The sequence below is a fragment of the Homarus americanus genome, unplaced genomic scaffold, assembly GCF_018991925.1.
Source record: "Homarus americanus isolate GMGI-L3 unplaced genomic scaffold, GMGI_Hamer_2.0 scaffold26327, whole genome shotgun sequence".
Lineage (NCBI taxonomy): Eukaryota > Metazoa > Arthropoda > Malacostraca > Decapoda > Nephropidae > Homarus > Homarus americanus.
Genome location: NW_024722804.1, coordinates 743,193 through 757,090, shown reverse-complemented (window position 1 = coordinate 757,090; position 13,898 = coordinate 743,193). Strand labels below are relative to the sequence as shown.

Sequence of the window (13,898 nt, the reverse complement as noted above, 5' to 3'; positions counted from 1 at the left end):
ACAGAGTTCTCCTGCACGACACCCGTCTACAGTGACTGTGATCGACACGAGACTAAGTGTGTTAACCTAGGTTGTTATCCCCGTGGAAATATCACGTGTGGAAGTTTGGTTGCGACAAAAGCAATCCAGGCTGGTCTATTGCACCTAAATGGTTAATTCAAGTCATGCTTACCAGTTCTCCTTGCCGTGACAACCGTCTACAGTGACGCAAGACTATGTGTGGTAACCCAAGAGTACTTTTTGTTGTTATGGCCGTGGAAAGAAGTTCTTGTGATGAAGCCTGGTTGTAACAAAAGCAATCCAGGCTGGCAGTAAATGTATCACTTGAAGAATTAAGGCTCTGTTAAGTCATGCCCACAGTAGAGTAAATCACATGTCCCCAAGTTGGAAATTCCCTGTTTTAGAAAATTAATTTTATTACAGCGTGAACGTGAGTGAATCATATATCCATGCAAATTGTAAATCATTGTAGGGAAGCTTGACAAATAAATGTAAGTGCAATTATCTGCCCGTATCTGTGATCCTATCTTATTATTACTAAAGGTAATGACTGATTGGTTATGACAAAGTATAACCAATAACTGAGATGGATGTTCAAAATTAAATGAATTCATTAAATCATCATTTATCAAGTATAAATCATGGAATGTCGAGTGGTGGAGTGAACTACGTAGATACGCCATAATCTCCTGTAAGTAATCAGTGTGAAAGTATCGAACTCTACGGTAAGAAATAAGAAATACGACATATTATTATCTTTATATAATATAATCCACTCCTACTACCACCGACTCACCCTAAAACCATGACACTCCAGGTGTTATCAAGTCCACCAGACAACCACCACAGCCAGCACAGGACCATGGTGAAAAGGCTGTCCATTGGTTTTTTAGTCGCGAGTGTTGTAAAAGTTGACCCTACCTGTCATCCTTTATAAGCAGACGAGTATTGAAAGCCATACTACCTGACACTATCACTTTCTTTGCGTTTCTCCATTATCAACTACATACTTTCTACCTTATCATATCCTTAAACATTCTTATTTTACTGTTTTTATCATATATAACTTAAAAAAAATAACTTACAAAGAGTCTAATACGTGGTTTATAAGCTGTTTTTTACTACTATTATATACGAGGGGTAAAAACAAAAATAGCCAATAAACCACGTATTAGGTTCTTAGTGCCTTATAAGTAACAGTACTCACCCCTGAAGATACGAAGTACACGAAAGCACTTGGGAACTTCGTGGTTTAATCTTTCCTATGTAGTTACCAGCATATAACAGCACAAGTACAATAACACACTATAATTGAGTCTGTTGTACACGTTCTCACACACCCAGTTGAAGAGAAAGGAGGAAAAAATATATGAAGGTTTTCTTTTTTCCCCGGAGTATCTGAAGCTAGGTCCACCTGCAGACTTTTTCTTGAAATAGAGATGAGAAAACGCATCCAGTTACGGGTGAAGTGTAGAGCGTAGTTTAAAGCGAAAAACAGTTAGATACACTCTAGTATTCTCCCAGTTAAGAGGTGGGGGGGAAGCTTCGCCACGAGTCCATGAAAATCCCCGATCAAAAACCTGGAGCAGCAGTTGAATAAATTGGTGTCGAGGGGTTAGTGGGCGGGGAGTCACTGGTGTTGAACTGCTCAAGGGAGAACTATTTGTATTGTCAGTTTTTGTGGGAGTGACATCGTGACGTGAGGACCTTGCAGTTTAGATTCGTAGATACGTAGTAGTAGTTTGGTGTCCTTATCTGTATGCCCTCACTTCCCCATGTCCATTCCTCTATGTATGTCCTCACTTCCTATGTCCATTCCCCCTCCCCCCCCTCCCCCCAAGTGTGTCATTATCTATGTTTCCAATTCCTACATCGTCATTCCTTATGATTATTCCTTCATTCCTTTTATTCTCAACTTTATTTTGTTAATTCTCCACATGAGATGTATCGAAACATCCTCATTCCACATATGCGAATTCTGCATGTTTTCACTTCTCACTCATGTGGTGTCCCCTCATCACTCCCACATAGTCAACAAAATCTCCTCATGGCGGCATTAAGCAAGTTCCTAATGCCATTATTAATCTCAAGCGTGTGTTCTTGTTCCCTGAATGGAGTTGTATTTGTCCAGTGAATGTAGTGCTCCCAGCCTTACAACCTGGATACCATCAGGTTTCTATGCCTCTTATATCCGCGGTTCACCTCAATCACACCCGGAAATACGCGTCCCACCCCAAGGTTCCCGTCTCTTGATATTGTATTTAATGCCTGGGAATTTTCAAAACACTTACCCTTAACCCAAGACAATGTTATCCCGCCTCAATCCAAGTTCACTTAACACAACTTAACTAACCTAACCAAACCTAACCCTACCCCATCTAACCTAACCTGACCTAACCACCTCTAAACTTGTAATACACAACCCAACCTCACATGACCTAACCAAGCCTCACCTAATCTCATGTCATCTAATTAGCTAAACCTCAAATCACCACATCTGGCTATGTTGTGAGTTCAAGGTTAATGCTTACCCCCCACCTGCTCACCAACACCTGGATAATAATACCTGAGTTAATCCCAACTTATTTAAAACTGGCTATAATGATTGACCACCAAGAGCTAAGTCGCCGCCACCACTGTTGTAAATAATAACAATAACAATAATAATAATAACAGTAACAATAACAACAACAACAACAACAACAACTCCAGCACAACAAAAACAGGAACTAATTTTGCAGGCAAGAGAAGTACACAGAAGATTCCCTAGGACAAAGAATGCCTTCACAAGTCACAATTTACTGTACAGCCAAATACACGAACTACTACTGGTAATGGTAACTCGAGGGATGACTGCTTCCTTCACCACCATCAGATTCATGGCTCATCCCTTGATCGAACCCATAGCCTGGATTAAGGAGTCGGATTCGGAAACACCCTCGATGGATTGTACACATGAGAAAACCTATTCAAGCCTTACCTAACTAAACCCTATCCTATCCTATCATTAACACAATTCGTCATTACCATTATTAGTATTTCCACTGACCATTATTATTAGAACGATTATTATCATTACCACGATTAACGATATATCCTAATTATTTCTACTTTTATTATCATTATTATTGTTATCAGTACACCTGTTGTTCCAATCTCTTACTTTGGGTCACAACTTGAGATCTCAGTAATATAATTGTTAATAATATCGGTTAATGAATCTCAGTAATATCGGTTAGTAAATCTCAGTAAAACAAATGTTGATAATATCGGTTAATGAATCTCAGTAATATCGGTTAGTAAATCTCAGTAAAACAAATATTGATTATATCGGTTAATGAATCTCAGTAATATCGGTTAGTAAATCTCAGTAAAACAAATATTGATTATATCGGTTAATGAATCTCAGTAATATCGGTTAGTAAATCTCAGTAAAACAAATATTGATAATATCGGTTAATGAATCTCAGTAATATCGGTTAGTAAGTTACAGTAATACACCTGTTGACACGATCGGGCAGTAAATCCCTTGGGACACACTAAATTGAATCGGACATCAGGAAGACAGTTTTCATACGGGATCAATATACCAATACATAAACCGGTTATATTTATCTCTCCCTCTTAGCTTGCTTGGTTGAGCCTGACAGACAGATATTGATAAGGACTCATAAGAATGCCCGGATAAAGCGTATATTGCTTTCTCTTATTGATTGTCGTTTTCCTTTCTTAATTATAGTTTCTTCTTCTTCTTCTTCTTCTTCTTCTTCTTCTTCTTCTTCTTCTTCTTCTTCTTCTTCTTCTTCTTCTTCTTCTTCTTCTTCTTCTTCTTCTTCTTCTTCTTCTTCTTCTTCTTCTTCTTCTTCTTCTTCTTCTTCTTCTCCTTCTCCTTCTTCTTCTTCGCCTCTGTTCCTGGTGTTTGTTTTACATTATATTATTCATCTTTTATTTATTTTTCTCTTTTTTTCTTGTCTTTCTTCTCTTCACCTTCTCTTTTTCCTTCTCTTCCGTCTTTCTCCCGTCTCTTCTCTTTCTTATCTCTCCTTTCTCTGTCTCATTCTCTCCTCTTTGTACTCGATCATTCTGTCTCCTCGACGTCCTTTTCTACATTATCTCTTCTACTCTTTCTTCCCGTTGTTATCATCCCTACTCTTTCTTCTCCACCCTCCTCTATCTTCATTCTCCTCCTTTATCTTCTTTCTCCTCCTCCTCCTTCTTCCTCCTCATGCCCCGTCCCTCCCCCATCTTCCTATTCTGGGACCCAAATATGATCACCCACCTGGGGTCCGGAATTACCTCGACACTGGATATTTTCACCTCGTGTTTCAAGAGCTGGACACACACACACACACACACACACACACACACACACACACACACAGAGGTTGTATACCTTGGTAATAACGAGTAACACACATGTTTAGATTAAACGCCCTAACATTGACCTTACTTAACCTGATCTAACATACTGTAGCTTAATCTAATATTACGTCACCTAACCTAACCTAATACCTGGCTCACGGAAAAAAAAATATGATATCCAAGACGCACACAACATGTAAGTCTCCCCCCAAAAAAAACACACACACGGGGTCAGTTGGCTGTGTTGTCGTGCCGAGAACAGTTTGTATTGTATATTCGCATAATCAGCAGTGTGTGTGTGTGTGTGTGTGTGTGTGTGTGGAGGGTTTTCAAAGAGATGATAACGGCATCAGAAAATTCCCCCCTTTCAAGTTACTGTTTTCCGCCATAAAGATCAAGAAACATTGTGTTTGACTCGTGAGCTCTTTGTTATCCAGACTCTTAACTTGAACCTCGTAAAATGGGTGTCGAACTTCCTCCTAAACCTCAAGAGTCATTTTGGGTTTCCGTCAACATGGAAGCATACATTATAGAGGGTTAAACCGGCGACAATCTCAACATTAATGGCCACACATAACAACACAGCCATAACACCAGAATATCTTTTTGCTTCTCGCTACAAGAAAATTCTGATGCAAATTTAAACAAGATATCTAAGAAACACACGCAGCCACGCACACACACACATACACCCACGCACGCAAGAGGTAAATACTGCATGCTCCAGGCAGGTGTGAGGTTGTCATTATACCCGCGAAATTCCAAGAAAACGCAACTCAACTTGTTACTCAACCGCCACTCATCAATACAGTGTTAGAATATCACATCCACACACGAACATCTTCTTCCTCCTCCTCCTCCTCCTCTTCTTCCTGCTCTTCTTCTTCTTCCTCCTCCTCCTCCTCCTCCTCTTCTTCCGCCTCCTCCTCCTACCCCAAGACCATGGACGTCTCCTAGCACACCTCTCTTCCCTCCTCTTCCTCCTACCCACACATCCCCAAGACGACGGACCTCTCCTAGCACACCTCTCCTCCCTCCTCTTCCTCCTACCCACACATCCCCAAGACGACGGACCTCTCCTAACACACCTCTCCTCCCTCCTCTTCCTCCTACCCACACATCCCCAAGGCGACGGACCTCTCCTAGCACACCTCTCCTCCCTCCTCTTCCTCCTACCCACACATCCCCAAGACGACAGACCTCTCCTAACACACCTCACCTCCCTCCTCTTCCTCCTACCCACACATCCCCAAGACGACAGACCTCTCCTAACACACCTCCTCACCTCCCTCCTCTTCTCCCTACCCACATCCCCAAGACGACGAACCTCTCCTAACACACTCTCTCCTCCTCCTCTTCCTCCTACCCACACATCCCCAAGACGACGGACCTCTCCTAGCACACCTCACCTCCCTCCTCTTCCTCCTACCCACACATCCCCAAGACGACGGACCTCTCCTAACACACCTCACATCCCTCCTATAAACTGCAGGTCTCTCAACGTAAGGTAAACAGACGCCTTCCTCAGACCCTTAATTCACCAACTCTTCTCTCCCCCTACCTGGAGGATTAAAGCAAACTCACTTCATGTACAGGGCAGAATGTTGCTACTCGTGTTACTTAGTGTGGCTGGTGTTACTTAATGCATGGCTGGTGTGTTCCTTACTTAACGAGTGGTTGTTGTGTTACTTAAGGTTTGGTTACGATTATTTGTATCATTATAACTAACAACATGGTGGAATTAATCAACCAAACAATAAAATGATCAACCAAAAACAGTAAAAATATTCAACCCAAAATAAAATATTCAAAGGAAAATAGTAAAAAAATAAATAAATATGAAAAAAAATAATAAAAAAAAAATTCAAAGCTATATAGCACATTGAAACTCTGTGGGAAATATTCACTGCATGCAAGTTGGTCAAGCATTATACATGTTGCTGGCTGTTGTTGTTGATGTTGGTAGTTGTTGCTATTGTTGATTGTTGTTGTTGTTGGCTGTTATTGTTGTTGGTGGTCGTAGCGTTATTGTTTTTGTTATTGTTGTGATTGTTGTTACTGTTGGCTATTGTTGTTATTGTTGGCTGTTTTAGTACTCTAGGTTATTTATATGTACACTAATCAACACTTCACCAGCACGAGCGACCAACAGTGCCTGGCGTTTCCCTCTTATTTTTGTTGTTGTTGTACATACTTAACTCCCCCACAGACGAACAGCTTCCCCCGCCTCTGTGTCTGCAGTGGCGTTCAGTTACAGTACACAAACATGGTGAGTGCCTGCGAGCGAGTACCTTATAGGACAGTCTAACCTTGAACGTTGCAAGGTCTCGCGAACTTGTCCTCGATAAGCTGATATGACGGAGTGACTAAGCTTTAACCACTAAAGGTCAATGGTACTTAATAACAACATTAATACAATATTTTTTTTTTTAGTCTTTTCGTAAACAATTATTAACAAGTGAAATAAAATTTATCAAGTCTCACTAAATACCACTAATGCACCGTCTGAATCCTACACTGTTACCTTATCACCTTATCGTAATTAGGGTCCACATTCGTAAAGATTCTGTAGGTTAATTTTATCTCCTACCTAGATAAGATGTCTTAGTATTGAACTTTAATTTCATCAGGTGTAGCTCGCGTCTGCCGCAAGAGTACGCCCTAACATCGACGAGTTACGAAAGAAAAAAAAAATGAATCGTATGAATCTTGGAAGAATTACGGAATAACAGTCGATTACATAAACATTCAGAATCATATATTAAGCGTTTTAGTTTCTCGATCACACACACACACACACACACACACACACACACACACACACACACACACCAGGGCGTCTACCTAACACACGTATAGGGTATAAGTCCCCCTTCTTCAGTATACACGCACACAGTCAGGTAACATCCTCTTTAAACTATAGAGGCTTAGTGGAAATTGTGAAAGTCAAGCTCTCAGGTAAAAATGTCTTAATATTCTGAAGTAAATTAGATTCTCAACCCCGCGGCAGAGTAAATATATAACTTTGATGTTAGAGTGGGATTTTATTGTGTTTATGAAAGGTTATTTGTACCAAGTAGCTATGGTTACTATTATTATTTACTATATCAACATCATCACTATCATCATTACTGTGTGTGTGCGTGTGTGTGTGTTCCTCCGTCTTGCTCCACCTACACACTCCAACTATCTCCAGTGAGGTACCACAACTCTCCCTCCTTCTCTCCCTCGACCTACTTCACTCCATCCTCATGCCACTTCCTTCCTTTCCTATTACCCTCCACCCACCAATCGAGGACTAACAGCTCCCTCCCTTTCCCTTCGACACCCTCCTGCCACCTCGTTCCCAGAGCCCCTCCACCTCCCCCCCACTCCCGCTGGTAACGCACCTAATAAACTACCCACACAAACTCCACTCCTTCTTTTCCTAAACTTTCAACACATATCTTCACCCTTACTGAATGGGATTGACTCTGCACTTTTTTTCATTAGATCTCTCTCTCTCTCTCTCTCTCTCTCTCAATGAAGGAGAAGGGGGGAGGAGGAGGAAGAGAGAGAAGAGAAGGAAGATGACTGTGAGGAAGGAACACGTCTTCTACTTATCATCAAACACTGAGATATGTAAATAAATAAAAAAATTGCTCGTTTTCTTCACATTCTTTCTCTCTCCTTTCTCTTTCCTTTACTCGCAATTCATTCTTTCTCCTCCTTCTTCTTCTACATGCATTTCCCTTTCCTCCTTCCCTCCCTTTCCTTTATACACCCTTCCTCTTCCCCTCCACCAATTCACCCCCTTCCTGCCATTCCCTCCATCCACATCTCCCTTCCAACCCTCCCCTCCACCCCCCTTCCCACCCTTCCACTCCTTCCTCCTAACTTCATCACTGTGTTCATCTTGGTGTATTAACCATCCCTCGCCCTCCTACTTACCATCATTTTATACTTTCCCCGGATTTTTCAACCCCCGATTTGCACGATTTTTTGAAGAGATGCCGGATATTGTATCTTCAGTTAATCCGGATTTTTTTTTGGGCCTTGTCACTACGGTCGTGGATTTTACATTGCGTGACTGAAGGAAGAGTTTGTATTGCGTGTTTGAAGACAGATTTTGCATTGCGTGACTGAAGGAATCTCATAACTCCATATTTGTTCTTGTAGTTTATAAAAGCTTACAAACTCCAAAAAAATAAAATCCTCATCAATTCTAAATTACTTAACAAGTCATAAAATTACAAAGTATTTTTTTTTACTTAATACTTCTCAAAAATATCTTCCTCTCAGACTTCCATACATACCCTTCACACGAGATATATTCGAATCTAATCCTACGTGAATTTTTTTATAAGGCGATTCGATACTGTTATCTTATTGTAAAAGATATGGAAACGTCCTCGAGTGAATTTTGACAAGGGTGTTAGATCAACTTAGAGCAAATAGGATATCATTACAAGCAGGTTTTACGACTCGAGCTTTTATAGGCAGGTCTTAAAAACTTTTCTTGCAAACAGGTCTTAAGGAGGTCTTTAGAACTTAACATACAAAGAGGTCTTACAAGTTGGTCAAACTAGCAGGTTCTACAAGCAGGTACAGTAATTAGATCCTACAAGCATGTCTTTCTAGCAGATTCTACAAGCAGGTCTTTCTAACAGGTCCTACAAGCAAGTGTTTCTAGCAGGTCAAACAAGCAGGTCTTACAACCAAGTCCAATAACCAGGTCTTACAAACAGATCGTACAAACAAGTCCTACAAACAGGTCTTTCTAGCAGGTCCTACAAGCAAGTCCTACAACCAAGTCCAATAGCCAGGTCTTTCTAGCAGGTCCTACTAGCAGGTCTTAGAAGGAGAGCCAACAGGCAGTTAATGATGAATCCTCTTACCCCAAGACGAGTAAAAAATCGACGAGGTTACCTGCCGTGACCCTCCTGTCGGCCACACCAGAGACAGAATGTTGACTGAAAACTTGCCTTGATTTTTCTCATCTCCACTGAGCCAAGAAACATGCTTTTTAAGGTTGTTTCGTACAGGGAAAGGAATCAATCTAACTCACTTTCTCTTACTTTCTTTTCCGTTTTTTTAAATAACTCACTCTCTCTTCTATTCGTAAATAACTACAGATTTTCTTTCTTTTGCTCTAATTTCTCATTTTATCTTGCCCTCTTTGTCTTTCATTCTACTTTTCTTTCTCCCTCTCACATTACTGCCCCTTTTCCTTCTCCCACTTCTCCCCCTCTGACCTTTTCTTCCCTTCTTTCTCCTCTTCCTCATTCTCCCTCTCTTCCACAACCTGTCTCCTTCCTATCCCTCCCTCCCTTCTTCTCCAGATGTCATTGAAAAACTTTTATGCACATTTCAAGGATCACGTTTAGATTAGACACCCCGCCTCCAGCTTATTTCACCTGATGATTAAGCACCCTAGCACCCTAACGTTACCTGGGGATAGGGGGGGGGGGTTAGATTAGGTTAGCGTCGGGGTATTTGATCATGAGGTTAAATTAGCTGGGGTGCCATTTTAATGTTCCTAATTTAGATGATGATATAGTTTACCGCTCGGTGGTGTTAAATTGCAATCGTTATCATCCGTCTGTCTGTAAGTTTATTTGGGGTATCTTTCAGGAGGGAAGGGGGGAGCTCTATAGGAAGGAGAGTAAGGGCTATAGTACCCATATTTTGGTAGGAATATCCTCCCTAAGGTCCTTCTGGGTCTAGTTAGCATATGGAGATCACACACACACACACACACACACACACACACACACACACACACACACACACACACACACACACACACACACACACACACACACTACTCTGGCGGTGTACCCAAGGCTTGTGTGTTTACTTAGCTGTTATCATGACAACCAAACCCACACATTAAAATAACATTCACAATATTTTTAGACCAACAGCAGCTGAATAAATAACATCAATGATACAAAACTAATAATTATAATTTAGATCTAATAATTTAATCAATGAGAAGAAAAACTGTATACTGGATATGAATAAATATAGAGAATTATACATCTAAATTAAAGTATTTATTGATAGTTCAATTACAAGAATTAATTGTATAGATGATGTTTTATTTAACCTACCTAATAACAACACAAGCATCAACAACAACAAAAGAAACACGTACAGCACCAGTACACAAAGCACTATATACACACACACACCACACACACACACACACACACACCAAAACAACGCGTCACCATCAACATTATTATCTTCACCACCATCTATCACCAACACTAACCACCCTCCATCACCACCATCCCACCACCATCACCATCACCACCACCACTCCTCGTCTATTGCATAACATCCTCCCCTTTCTCTTCCCTTCATACCACACAGGATGTTACTATCATCACCTCCCCCCACCTATAGTACTCTTACCCCCCCCCACACACTTCTCGTCTTGTACTTGTTTATCTTTCTCCCTACCATACACACACTCTAACCACCCGCCAGTTGCTTTCTTTAATAATCTCTCTCTCTTTCTCCATGCAGTACTCTCGCTTTCTGTCCTCATGTTTAATTCTCCCTGACTTTCTAGTACTCTCTCCCTCCTATCTATGTCGAAAACTTTCTCTCTCTCTCTCTCTTTATTAAGTACTTTCTCCCTCCTTTCCCCCAAAAGCTAGTACTAAACTTTTCTTCCTCTCCCTCTGCCGTCCACTACTCTCTCCCTTTAAGTTTGCCAGTCGTTCGGTCTCCCTCTACCTCCTACAACGTCAGGTCGCCCTTGGCCACCACCACCAGCAGGTCCAGGGCGCTCCCCTCCCCACTGCCGGACACTGGGAGGTTAAAATAGAGATACATGACTTCCTCCCTTCACCACCACACGGACGATTCACCCCCTCCTACCCCCTTCACCCACCACACGGACGATTCACCCCTCCTACCCCTTCACCACCACACGGACATTCACCCCTCCTACCCCTTCACCACCACACGGACGATTCACCTCCTACCCCTTCACCACCACACGCACGATTCACCCCCCTCCTACCCCTTCACCACCACACGGACGATTCACCCCCTCCACCCCTTCACCACCACAGGACGATTCACCTCTCCCCTTCACCCACCACACGGACGATTCGCCCTCCCTCCCCCCTTCACCACCACACGGACGATTCGCCCCTCCTCCCCTTCACACACGGACGATTCACCCTCCTCCCCCTTCACCACCACACGGACGATTTCCCCCCCCAACTGTTCCTCCTCCACCACATCGTCTTCTCCCTCACCACCACACAGACTATTCCCCTTCCTCCTCCTCCTCCACCCACCCCCCTCCCCTTCTCCAACCACAGCGCCGCCATCATGCTTTTTTTCCAGGACGGGCACGACCATCACTCTCCACCAGATTAATTACGCTGATTAAACTAAAACTCAGCCCGTGGGATCCAGTATTAATTTTCCTGGAGATGATATAGAAGAAAAAGGTTTGAATTCTCTTTGGCTAATGTTTAGATCTAAATAATTAAAAAGAATTACCTAATATATAGCTTCTATTTACGTCCAAAGTGAATTTCCAGGATAAAGATCATTGAAGGAGTCGTAGAGAAGGAGGTCCCAGTTCACCCTGCAGGAAAATAACGAGGCATTGAGGTGAGTCCCCAGCGTACAATTCTCAACCTCGCCAATACCTCCACCACCGCCTCCCTGTACTAAATACTCTTCACCTCTCTGTTCAAGGCATGTCTACGTACGTTAAGACCTCCCCCCCCCCCCAACCTTTTGTTCCCACTAACACGTACAACCGACACTTCCCCGCCACCATATTAAGCTGAATGATAGTGTCTCTCACTCACGCTGTTGTTAGAGGGACGAGAATTTGTTTTTATTTTTAAGGCGACGGATTAAAACAAAAAAAGTATTAAAGTTTTCGCCACAAGACCCGGACACAACACGTTACGGGACCAAGAAAGGCTTTTAGGGTGTCTTCCGGCCAGCTCAGGCGCCGGGGAAGTTGTTCTCACGCCCGCATCAATGTTCTCACCCACGTCATTCTGTTCTCAAGCCCGCAGAAATGTTCTCACGCTCACATCAATGTTCCCACGCCCATCACACTATTTACAAGACATCGTTATTCTTACACCCATTTTTTTCTCTCCATATTTCACCTCTTGACCATCGGAGCAAATTTGTATTTAAAATAAAAAAAATAAAAAAATAATAAAAATAAATCCTAAGCCAATGTAAAAATACTAAGAATTTAAACATAAGAATAAAAAAAAATAATCTAAGAATTTAAGAGACATACGAGTTTCTTCAACATCGCAAGTCAGATTATAAACACAAACCTCAACATCATGACTCAACTTGTAAACACTTGTAAACATTAAGGGACTATAAACACCGCTAGAGTTCACATACAGTAAGAGGAATACAATAGTTAAAGGAATCCAAATGTTATGAATGTAAACAAAATAAAAATCCAAATATTTCGAGACCAAAACACAGGAATCCAAATATTACGAGACCAAAACACAGGAATCCAAATATTACTAGACCAAAACACAGGAATCCAAATATTACGAGACCAAAACACAGGAATCCAAATATTACGAGACCAAAACACAGGAATCCAAATATTACGAGACCAAAACACAGGAATCCAAATACTACCAGACTAAAACACGGGAATCCAAATATTACTTGACCAAAACACGGGAATCCAAATATTACGAGACCAAAACACAGGCATCCAAATATTACGAGACCAAAACACAGGAATCCAAATATTACTAGACCAAAACACAGGCATCCAAATATTACGAGACCAAAACACAGGAATCCAAATATTGCTAGACCAAAACACAGGAATCCAAATATTACGAGACCAAAACACAGGAATCCAAATATTACTAGACCAAAACACAGGAATCCAAATATTACGAGACCAAAACACAGGAATCCAAATATTACGAGACCAAAACACAGGAATCCAAATATTACTAGACCAAAACACAGGCATCCAAATATTACGAGACCAAAACACAGGAATCCAAATATTACTAGACCAAAACACAGGAATCCAAATATTACGAGACCAAAACACAGGAATCCAAATATTACTAGACCAAAACACAGGAATCCAAATATTACTAGACCAAAACACAGGAATCCAAATATTACGAGACCAAAACACAGGAATCCAAATATTACTAGACCAAAACACAGGAATCCAAATATTACGAGACCAAAACACAGGAATCCAAATATTACGAGACCAAAACACAGGAATCCAAATATTAAAGACATAAACTAAAGAACGAGTGTCAACAGAAGGAAGTTGACCGGAGATGAAGACATATATGGTAATAAATTCAATACAAGTTGTCGTGAATGTCAGAGAATTTCATTTCATATGTAAGACGGGGCCGGGGCGTCTCCTAACCTCAACCTGTGGCTATATATTGGACATATAATACTGTTTTTTCTGTCTTTTTCAATCTGTCTCCATCTGTCCGAGAGATAGGAAGTGGGTTATAAAGAAACACATGTATTCCCGTCCGTCC

At 41.4% G+C, this 13,898-nt stretch overlaps 1 protein-coding gene across 1 annotated transcript; it reads right to left on the bottom strand.

The window, feature by feature from the left end:
- Nucleotides 1-12,789: 12,789 nt before the first annotated feature.
- LOC121863139 lies at nucleotides 12,790-13,641 on the bottom strand. The gene has a single exon (XM_042361628.1). It carries the CDS (start codon nucleotides 13,639-13,641, stop codon nucleotides 12,790-12,792), a length of 852 nt encoding a protein of 283 aa, XP_042217562.1.
- Between the last annotated feature and the right edge of the window lie 257 nt (nucleotides 13,642-13,898).